Genomic DNA, 11777 nt, shown 5'->3' with positions numbered 1-11777 from the left:
TCTTTCCCTTTCCCTTCCTCTATCTCTAAAGAATCAATAAAAGCATATCTTCAGGTGAGGATTTTTTAAAAAAGAATACATTTGGAAACTGCCTACCTCACTCTCTGGACATCTTAATGACATTAATTTAGGACCACTTTTAATGAGTGACATTAAGGGATTGTCATATTGCCTATTCAATCTGGCCAAATATAGCTATGGGATGAGTGCAGAATGTCACCATAGCCCATGGCATGTTCAATAAGCCATTAGCCAGTTTTTAAAATTAATCAGATGAGTTCCCTATACCAAGGGGTTCTAGAGGTAAACCCAGGAAGCTTTTGAGGACTAGCATGCCTACAGTCCCTTCTCAGGAAAGCCACTCATGGAGATTGTTTCTGCAAACAAACTGCCATACTCCAGCTGTGTGCACTGAACGAAGGCAGCATTGCCACATGGGCCACCATGATAAGAACAGAAACCCGATAAAAATGCATGGCACGGAAGATGGCGGCATAGGTAAACACCGGAGATTGCCGCCGTAAACAACCACTTCAAAAATACAACTAAAAGTCGGAACGGACATCAACCAGAACCACAGGAAGGCTGGCTGAGGAGAGACTCTTCAACTAGAAGCAAAAACAACAGCATTCCGACGCTCAGAGGAGGCGCAGTGTGGAAAATTTAAAGGTACGGTGGTGCGGTGGTGAGGTGGTGCGTGCGCAAAGCGGGCTGGCGGATGAGGGCGCGGTTGTCGTTTTCACTCAGGAGGGAGTCTCAGACTCTGGGCTACAGATCCGGGCGAGTCTCTAGGGACCCAGACTCAAACGGGAGAAGCGGGACTGTCTGGCTACGGCCCCTCCGAGGTTTGCAGCGGTTGCTAGGACAGAGAGGCAGAACCCCTGGGGACGGACTGAGAGCGGCCATAGCGGCTCCCTCCCCCCGCCCTGTTGATCCCGCCCGCCCAAGCCCTGCGCACAGCCATTTGCCGATCGCCTCAGGCAAAGGCTGGATTAGCGCCTCCCCAGAAGACAGACATTTTCCGCACAGCTGATTCCTACAGCCAGTCGGCCTGGTGGTCAAATCCCTCTAGTGTTAACTACAACAATTAAGGCTTGGCTAGAACAAGACTGCGCACAGAGACCACAAGGGGGTGCACCAAGAAAGCATAAAAGATGCGGAGACAAAAAAACATGACAGAAATGGAGGATATGGAGCTAAGAATCGCAATTTTGAGGGCTTGCCATAAATTTGTGCAGAGCCTCACGAAAACTAATGAGACCCTCGATGCTACGATAAAGAAATTAGAAAGTAAGCATACACGGACTGAAATAAAGAATATTATACCCAATAGCAGACCAGAGGAGCTCAAGAATCAAACCAAAGATTCGACAAAAAACACCCAATTGGAAAAGCAAAATGAAAAAAGAATCCGAAAGTGTGAAGATAGTGTAAGGAGCCTCTGGGACAGCTTTAAGCGGTCTAATATCAGAATTATTGGAGTGCCAGAAGATGAGAGACAGCAAGATATTGAAAACCTATTTCAAGAAATAATGGCAGAAAACTTCCCCCACCTGGAGAAAGAAATGGACTTACAGGTTCAAGAAGCGCAGAGAACCCCAAACAAAAGGAATCCAAAGAGGACCACACCAAGACACATCATCATTAAAATGCCAAGAGCAAAAGACAAAGAGAAAATCTTAAAAGCAGCAAGAGAAAGAGGCTCAATTACCTACAAGGGAATACCCATACGACTGTCAGCTGATTTCTCAACAGAAACTTTGCAGGCCAGAAGGGAATGGCAAGAAATATTCAAAGTGCTGAATACCAAGAACCTACAACCAAGATTACTTTATCCAGCAAAGCTATCATTCAGAATTGAAGGTCAGATAAAGAGCTTCACAGATAAGGAAAAGCTAAAGGAGTTCACCACTGCCAAACCAGTATTATATGAAATGCTGAAAGGTATCCTTTAAGAAGAGGAAGAAGAAGAAAAAGGTAAAGATACAAATTATGAACAACAAATATGCATCTATCAACAAATGAATCTAAGAATCAAGTGAATAAATAACCTGATGTACAGAATGAACTGGTGATTATAATAGAATCAGGGACATAGAAAGGGAATGGACTAACTATTCTTGGGGGGAAAAGGGGTGTGGGAGATGCGGGAAGTGACTGGACAAAAATCATGCACCTATGGATGAACACAGTGGGTGGGGAGTGAGGGTGGAGGGTGGGATGGGAGCTGGAAGGAGGGGAGTTATGGGGGGAAAAAAGAGGAACAAATGTAATAATCTGAACAATAAAGATTTAAAAAAAAAACAAAAAAAAAAACAGAAACCCAATAGTCATGGCCAGGCCCCAGGAAAAGAGGAAAATGTTATATGTAAGGGCGGCCATCTGCTTCTGAGACCACTCGGCATGAGGCTCTATGCCCATCAGGAGGAGAGCTCCTGATTAGATAGTGACATAGTGACCCGGTTAGACTCTCTTAGGAAGAGGAAGTCTTAGGAGGACAAAGAGAGCATGGGTTGTTCTGGATCAAGTGAGCAGCTGGGGCAGGTCTCCACGAGGCTCCTAGATACGCTCGTCTTCCGGGGTTTGGGAGGCTTAGGATGCAGAGCCATCCCTCTGGACAACTTACTCTTTGTATTGAATTAACTATTCCCCTCAAAATGTTATTTCTGAAACTTAATACAGGGTCTACTTTTGAAATTTTCTACTTGAAGTTGCCCTTTGCAGAACTCTTGAACTAAAGAGCTTCTTGAAACTTATTTGCTCAGACCAAATATTTCAATCATTAGAATCCACTCTCTAAGTGTTTTGTCTCCCCGTATTCATCCTCTACCAGGGCACTGTACAAAGAGTCATGAAGAGTAGGACCTTTTCCCCAACCAGGAATTATGTTTCCTTCTCACTTTAATATTCCTCTTCCTTAGCCCTTTGTTTTTCAATGCTTATCGGATTTTTAATTTACATGCCAAGCTTAAGTTTACTCATTAAACTTGGAGTTGCTCAATGACTTTTTACAGGCTGACCTCTGGCACTCTCATCCTCTTTCAAAGGCACCAGGATTCTTTTTAAGAACTTAATTTTTGGAGACCCTTGACATGTAGAAAAGTTTAAAACTGAGCCATGATCCCTAGCTGCTTTGGCTCAGTGGATAGAGTGTCAGCCTGCAGACTGAAGGGTCCCAGTTCAATTCTGGTCAAGGGCACATGCCCGGATGGCGGGCTCGATCCCCAGTGAGGGGCGTGCAGGAGGCAGCCAATCAATGATTCTCTCTCATCATTGATGTTTCTATCTCTCTCCCTCTCCCTTCCTCTCTGAAATCAATAAAAATATATATTTTTTAAAAACCTGAGTCATAAAGTGATATCTCCAAACCTTGTTATTTAAAAATCTTAAAATATTTATGGTTTATACTCATGTACATTAAATAAAATCTTAAAATATGCCTCAGGAAGTAAAGCTACTGATTATTGAGGGTTTACTGTATGCCACGTATGATGTTAAATGCTTTGTTTATCCTCTCACATTTCATCCTCACTGCAATCATTTGAGGTAGACAGTATTACTTTAAACAAATCTCGAAGTGGAAGGAGAAAAATCTGGGACCAAGGTGCAAATTTCCTTGCTGTAGGCAACATCAGGGAATTGGGAATGGGATACTCTGCTTTTGAGTCCTGATCTGTCACTTACCTTGTGTCCTTAGGCATGTCATTTCTCTTCAACTACCTAACCTAGGCTTCAACTTCCTCCTCGGTTAATCACGGATTGTTATAATTATTTTTATTTAAGAGGGGTCCTAGCTCCAACAGAACAAGATTTCTACCTGTCATTTCACTATTATAGTTTCAATGATTTGTCTTAAAGATTTTGCATCTTTAGGTATCTTGTTTTGAAAGGCAAAAACCATGGGGAGAGGTCTTAGATTAGTACTTAATCAGTTAAAGCTTCAATGACCAGTTAATGCTTTACTAAGGCTTACTTGATAGCTAGCTGAGAGCTGAACCTGGGTTGGACTACTGGAGATGGAAAGGTACTGACTGCTGGTGGGTCAGTGAAGGTTGGGTGGCAAAGTGCCTCAAACAAAGACTTCACCTAAATACATGTTATTTGGCTTCTTCCTGGCTCAGGAGGTGCCTTAGAAGTTGGTGTGAAGGCGGGGAGGAATGCTCGGTGTGTTATACTGAGCATCTGGCTGAGATAGGAGTGAAGAAGTGTTGAAAAAGGAAAACCAAGAAAGTGAGCCCTGAGGGAGGACATAGGGAAAGCCATGGTCAAGAGTTTAGACTTCATTTCAGAAGTAAAACAATATCTGAAAGTTTCTTATCAGGGAACCAGTGACATTAGATGTATGCTGCTTTCAGAAGAGGGTAAATGGTGGGAATAAGGTGTGGAAGACAGGGCTCCAGGTGTGGTTAGGAGGCCCTTACAATAATCTGGTTATGAAGTCATGTAGCCCCAAACTCGAGTGGTGGCGATAAGAATAGGAGTGTGATGCTGCAGAGGACACAGCTGCCCAGTGGATGTGCGAGAGCGCTGAGAAGACCCCAAACCACAGACTCCTAGGGATTCTGGGCCCTGACAAAAGGTCCAAGAATTTCCTTTTTAAATGTGTTTTTATTTACTTCAGAGAGAGGAAGGGAGGGGGAGAGAGAGAGAGAGACATCAAGGATGAAAGCAAATCATCCATTGGCTGCCTCTTGTATGCCCCCTACTGGGGATCAAGCCCACAACCCAGGCATGTGCCTTGACCAGCAATTGAATTATGACCTCCAGGTTCATGGGTCGATGCCCAACCACTGAATCACACCAGTCGGGCATGGGTCCAAGAATGTCTATTCTCCTTTTCCCCTATTCTCTACCCAATCAAAATGCACTAACTTGATATCAGGTGGCAAGTTATTATTGAGTGCCCTAATACAGGGTATGGCAAAACTCGGTTTACAGTTGTATGGAAAATAATACAATCCTATATAATAAAAGGCTAATATGCAAATCAACTGAATGGTGTAACGACCGGTCACTATGATGCGCACTGACCACCAGGGGGGCAGATGCCAAATGCAGGAGCTGCCCCCTGGTGGTCAGTGCGCTCCCACATGGGGAGCGCCACTCAACCAGAAGTTGGGCTCATGACTGGCAAGCACAGTGAAGGTGGCTGGAGTCTCTCCCACTTCAGCGGCAGTTGGACAGCCCCTGAGGGCTCCTAGACTGCAAAGGGGCCCACGCTGGGCTGAGGAACCTCCCTGAGTGCATGAATTTCATGCACTTGGCCTCTAGTTAATAAATAATAATACAAGAATAAACTCTGTTTCATGTACTCACAGCTGTACACCTACTTTTGCCCCACCCTGTATGCAAAATAAATGGCAGAATCATCTTTGCCTATGCAAACCACAGACAAGTAAACCTGGCAGAGGGAGGGCAAGGCTCTGTGGGCACTGCCCTGAACCTCTAAGAACCTGCTTCCTAGGGAAAGGCAGCCAAGATAATTGATAACCGGGAGCTAACTGGCTTCTTATCTGGTTCTGCCGCCCTTAATCATTCATGTCTTCCTTTCAGGTTGAAGCAGGCATTTCAGAGACCGCCTGCATAGCTCACACCCGACCTGCACTTTCTTTCCCTCTACCTATGTACTGTCTTTAATATTCTTTTATTCAATTAAAAATATTCCCCTCTCTCGTTTTCTAGTCTCATTCTTTACAAAGCACAGCACGGATTCAGGGCAGGAGTGTAGGCCTCAGTATCTAGGTTTGGGTTTGGAAATCAAGACAAAGCCAATCCGTCTCCTCCCTCCTCCTGCATCTCTTCTCCGCCCTCCGCTACCTCCGTTTTTTTTTTGCCTTCGCCACCGCATCCCACTCGTTCCCACGGCAACCAGAGAGCGCCCCACGTCCCAGCTCAGGACCACGGGCCGCAACCCCCACCCTACCTCCACGCCAGGGCCCCCAGCTCTCGCGTGGAAGGAGGGGGCCGGTTGCCAGGGAAACGGGAGGACGCCAGGGAGCCGCCCCCACCGCCTCCGCCCCTAGAAAGGCGGGCAGCCGCCGAGGAAAGCCGGGGAGGAGGAAGAGGAAGAGGGGCCGGTAGAGGGAGGGGAGAGGAAAGAGGAGGAGGAGAAGGAAGAGGAGCACAGGGACGGCCTCCAAGGTGCGATTGATGGGCCGCTCCTCCACCAGGGACCTGTCTGACTGCCCCGCCCCTGGGCCCCTTAACCCCTCGCAGGGGAGAAAGGACTGACCTGCCAGGTAACGGCCCAGCCCCACCCGCCCCAGCTGCCCCCAGTCCTCGCGTAGGTGGGGGGCGGGGGAGGGGACAGCCTCTCCTTTGACTAAAACGATTCCGCGGGGGAAATCAGGCCTGAAGCCTGGGTGCCTGGCCCCTCGCTCCTCCCCCTCCCTCCTGCTATTACAACGCCGTTTTTTCGGGCTCCGAGGGACTGGTTGGGGGACTCTGATCATTTATTTGCAGCTGGCAGCCGCCCGCACCTACATAACTTGCCCGCGACTGCCCTGGTCTGCGGTCCAGGAGAGGTGCACATGGCCCCTCGGCCTCTGCGTGCGGAATTGTTGCTGTTGCTTGACATGACCACCCACCCACTGAAGCGATGGTCAGCGTGTGGCCGCCCCTCTCCCTCACCGTTTCACAATGCAGTGAAGAGTCACCCCCAAGGACACCCGCCGTCCCCCTCTCCTCCCCTCCGCCAGCCCCTGATTTCCTAAGCCAAACGGACTGGAAGAGTCAAATCATACTCCTCCACCCCTCAATTCCTCTTCTTTATTTTTGGTCACAGTATTCTCTCAGTACCTGAGCGTGCGGCCAATTAGGCCCAGAATCACTCATCTCTGTTGCTTAGACTCAAGTCAAGACATTTTAATAAGATTTTAAAACTCGTAAGTTTTTTAAAGCTAAGATTTAAACAAAACCTGAGATACTTGGCATTACAAATGAACTGTGTTAACGGATGAATACGATCTCCCAAATCCTAGGCACTCAGTTGTGAACAGGAAGAATTAATTTTTTTTTTCAAATTATGGTTGACATACACTATTACATTGGTTTCAGGTGTGCAGCACAGAGATGAGACATTTATATAACTCACGGAAGTGACTGCCCCGATAAGTCTAGTACCCATCTGACACTAGACATAGTTATTAAAATATTATTGACTAGATTCCCTGTGCTGTATTTATATCCCCATGGCTGTTTTTATAACTGGCAATTTGTACATCTTAGGGGGACTTTATACACAGGATTGTCAGGTATTAATATAGCCATTTGGGTTTTGTTTCAAAGGAGACTTCAGCCTCAAGAGGGGCTTAAGTTTACATTTTTCCTTATTGCTGAACCAATAAAATATTAACTTTAATGGTATCTCTAATATGAGAACATAGTAAGAAAACAGTGAAATAGCTCGATGGTGATTAAAAAGAAATCCCTTCAAATAAATTCTGACAAATGTGGCCACAGAACAGAAAAGCATAGCTGTAGATATATATATATATATATATATATATATATATTTTAGAGAACTGAAAAATATTCACGCAATCAGATTCTGCTCTCCTTAGTCAGGGAAATTGGAATTTGTTGAAAATTTGCACGGGAGAGGAATGCATATGTCACCAAGTTCTTAGAATATTCCTCATTGAAATTTCACAGATACGTAGAATTTTGAGGCCAAGAAGGATCATCGCTCTTGCTTTCCCACATGCCTCCTACTTCCTTCCCCTTTTCTTTTCCCTCCCAATTTAAAATGGTTTCTTATGTTGATGTCTAAAGCACAGATTTGGCCCAATATAGTATCACCAGAGACTTAAAACAGAAGCGTGCATGACCATGAGTGGGTTTTAAATTGAAAAGCAGTTCAAAGGTGAGAAACAAGCGAATACGGGATGCTATTTTAGAAATCTTTGCCTTGCCCACGTTTTAGCATCATTCTCCCCCCTTCCACCTGTCTGTATTTGCTGAGGAAAATTTTCCGGCTTCAAATGGCCATCTGGTTGAGTAGGCCCTCAAAGCTAAGATCCACGGATCAAGCGTGATCTCATGTGGATTTATTTCCATACAGTTATTTTTGTTTCTTGTTCATCCTGGTCAGTTTTTCAAACCTGCAGTGCAGTATGAAGTTCAAGGGACACTTCAGAAATGTGGAGAATGTTTGCCTAAACGGTGGCAATCACCCATCTCCTGGATCTGTCTCTCACAATCTGTTTCCTTGGTCCAATAGTATTTGTTTAATCTCACAAAGTACTGATGTATTTAAATAAAAAAAAATCACATGTGGCACCATGATGCTTCTAAATAATCATTTTTACGGTAAAGTCTATCCATAGAGAGTTTATGGGAGGGAAAAGAGACTTTTGTAGGCAATTGTAAAGTCCTTTATTTGGTAGGTGATTGTGAAGTCAGCGGTAACCTAGCAAGTAATTCAAATAGTGTTATTTCCTACCTTTTTAAACAAAGTTATTTCATGGCTCTTGATTTGGAAGCCTCCTTAAAATAATACTGCATTAAAGCAGGATAGATTAGCTGGCTTTTCTACATTAACTTTGTAACCAGAACGTGTCTTCCAGTGGACTCTGGAACGTGCCCCTTTAGCGACCATTAACATATTTTCATTATGATTCCTTATGTTCTCGGCCTGATTAATATTCAGACAGGCTTCTCTTTCCAACAGTAGCATCAGGGGTTCATCTTTCTGCCTGTTTTAACACCATCATTTTCTGAAAAGGGTAGGAACTTCATTTTATGCAAGTACAAATTCATGTGAAAAGTTAAAAGTGATCTTTTAAAATATAATCTCTCTCCCTGACTAGATGGCTCAGTTGGTTGGAGCATCGTCGCACACACCAAAAAGGTTGCGGGTTTGATTCCCGGCTGGAGCACATACTTAAGTTGTGGGTTCGATCCCTGGTCAGGGTGCATATGGGAGGCAACCGATCCATGTTTCTCTCTCACATCAATGTTACTCTCTCTCTTCCCTTTCCTCCTTCCCTCCCTTCCTCTCTCTTTAAAATCACTAAACATATCCTCAGGTGAGGATTAAAATAAAGAATAAAATATAATCTCATAAGTGACTTTTAAAAGGCTCAGAGATTTAGGTTTTGTGTATAGATTGTGGAACTACCTATTAAACTAGTTTTAGATTCGACTCTTAAAGGACCATGTTTCTAAGATAAAATAACCCCTGCGGGACCAACACTAGTTCTTCCTGTTGCTCAGGGCTAGATGATGAACCTGGGAAGATTTCACAGCAACAAGACCAGACACTGGGTCACCATGAGTCAGGGGCAAGCTGATTCCGCCAATGTCTGCATAACTGAAAAACCAGAGAATGAAGAAAAGTGGCAGAATGTAGACACCTGGGGGCAGGAATGTTGTCTGTCTGATCCTGCGGTTTCCCCAAAGCCTAGACAGCACCTGTCACATGGTCATCATTAAAAAATACATGTAGAGCCCTCACTGGTTTAGCTCAGGGGATAGAGTGTCGGCCTGTGGACTAAAGGATCCCGGGTTCAATTCCGGTCAAGGGCACATGCCCTGGTTGTGGGCTCCATCCCCAGTAGGGGGCACGCAGGAGGCAGCCGATCAATGATTCTCTCTCATCATTGATGTTTCTATCTTCGTCTCCCTCTCCCAGACCATTCATGTCATCACCATCTCCTGATGACTTTCTCTCCTGCGTATCTCCTGTGGGCATTGGCGTGAGACTCTCTGGGTTCAAATCCCAACTTTTGCACTTAGTATTTCTCTAACCTTAGGCAAGTTACGGAATCCCTTGGTCTCAGTTTCCTCAGCTACAATATAGAGATACAGTGCCTGCCTCAGAGAGTGGCCGTGAGGATCTGAATGAGTTAATATGTATAAATGTTTATAACTTGCAGAGGCTCAATAAATAGTACCTTTGATCTCCTCTTCCTCCTCCTCCTTCCCCTCGTCCCCCACCTCTTCCTCCTCCTCATCTCCACTTTTGCTACCTAAGTCTGGTCACTATCTTATCTCATCTGGATTACTGTAGTATGTTCCCAATGGTCTTTCCACTTCCATTTTTACTCCAACCCCCCCACCCCACATCGATTCTCCATATAACAGCTACAGGGGCCTTTTAAAAATGCAAATCTACTCCCCAGACTAGAACCTTCCAGCGTCCTGCTGTGGCTCATGAGCTTCAAGGCCCCACCCCCATGAGCTGGCTCCTGCCCACCTTCCAGCCCTTTGGTGCTGTTCTCCCCATCTCTGTGCTCCAACTGCCCTGACCGCCTGCTTCTCATCCACATCAGCCCCTTCCTGCCCTGCAGCTTTTGCACCTGCTGTCCTTTCTGTCCGAGATGCTCTCTGTCCTGCTTCTTACCTGCCTCGCTCCTTCGCAAACCCAGTGTCATTTCCTAAGGAACACCTGGCCTCTTGGCCTAGGTTATGCCTCCCCACCCCCCCATAATAACACTCTCATGGAACCCCATACGTCTCCATAGCATTTATCACAATTAAGGTTCACTTGTTCAATGTCAGTCTTCTTGCCCTAGACCGCAAACACCTCAAGGCAGGGGCCATGTTCACCTTGCCCAGTGCTATAGACCCCTGTGCCCAGCATAGCGCCTGGGTTGGAATTAGGGGTGCAATCATTGTTGAATAAATGACTTTCACTTCCCAGGGGCTCATAACTTCAGTCACTGATAACTTAGCTAGGTTCTTGGGTTTTCTTTTCTGTCACTTTGTAGACCTGCTTCTGAATCAAGTGTCTGTCGGTCTTACTCCTGTGACTAACCAAAGCCAGCTGATGGCTGCATTATTTACGCCCAGAACTGGAGGGTGGTAAGGGCATCCACACCGATACAAAGAGTCCCTTCAGTCTGAAAGGAGCATCTGTGCCTTTCCAACAATGGAAATTAGATTAATAACGGGAATGAACGCAATGATACTAATTCCAAATACAGCAAAGTCACAAAGGGTCCTGTCACAGCACATTCATTTCTCCTTTATTTGCAGGTCGGGGATTAAGAATCATGTTGCATGAAGCAAGGGACAGACAGAAGTTCCTCAGCGATGCTCAATCTCTGCGGGACATGCAGCATAAGGTGGAGGCTGAATATCAGGTACAGTAATTGCAGAAAACAAGAGTTACCTTCTACCTTGGTTTACAGTATTAGGAGAGAATTCAGCAGACAGCATCAGCAGCAGTCGTCTTCTAAAACCCCAAACCCAGCACTTACAAGCTGTGTGATCCTGAAAAGCCACGTTACCTCTGAGTCTCAGCTTCCTCCTCTGTAAAATGAGGATAATAATAGTACCTACCCCCTAATATTGTCATGGGGATGAAATGAGGTAACCTTTTAAAAGTATTTAGCACAGAGCGTGGCACACAAACCTTGCCAACAAATGACATGAGGGCCTAAATGTGATAAACCAGCTACCAAGGAAAAAGACATTACGGAGTAGATTGGGTTGCCCTACCATTTATAAAATGACTTGGCCCTTCGTTGTCATCCTGCCAGAGAAAGATGGTTAGCACATTCCGTAATAAGCTAGCTATTCATCACCCTAGTTACAGCGTCGACTTGCAAAAACCAAAACAGAGAGCCCGAGGAGTCATGATGCAATTACCCAGCGCTGGCCTAGGACAAACTTTGGGCGTGTCATTCAGCCCGCTGGCTGGCTGGCTGGCGCTGGCCCGGAGGTCAACCCTCACCAACCCAGGGGCCATGTCGTCAGCCTCGACTAAGGATCAAAAAGTGCTCCTTCCCTAAGGAAGACACAGAACTGCTGTTATCAGGTTCTCCTCCTCC

At 45.6% G+C, this 11777-nt stretch overlaps 1 protein-coding gene across 1 annotated transcript in view; it reads left to right on the top strand.

Annotated features, from left to right (window-relative positions):
* The first annotated feature begins 6076 nt into the window (after positions 1-6076).
* MARCHF10 (membrane associated ring-CH-type finger 10) overlaps positions 6077-11777 on the top strand; it is an 81775-nt gene continuing 76074 nt past the window's right edge. The window contains exons 1-2 of the mRNA XM_070393161.1: positions 6077-6239; positions 10981-11087. Coding sequence (XP_070249262.1) covers positions 10998-11087 — 90 coding nt within the window. The 5' untranslated portion in view covers positions 6077-6239; positions 10981-10997. The remainder of the gene's footprint in view (positions 6240-10980; positions 11088-11777) is intronic.

Source organism: Myotis yumanensis, unplaced genomic scaffold (genome assembly GCF_028538775.1).
Source record: "Myotis yumanensis isolate MYYU_CA2020_CCGP unplaced genomic scaffold, mMyoYum1.0.hap1 SCAF_16, whole genome shotgun sequence".
NCBI classification, from domain to species: domain Eukaryota; kingdom Metazoa; phylum Chordata; class Mammalia; order Chiroptera; family Vespertilionidae; genus Myotis; species Myotis yumanensis.
Note: the sequence above shows the minus strand (reverse complement) of the source record. Positions and strands in the feature narration are given on the sequence as shown.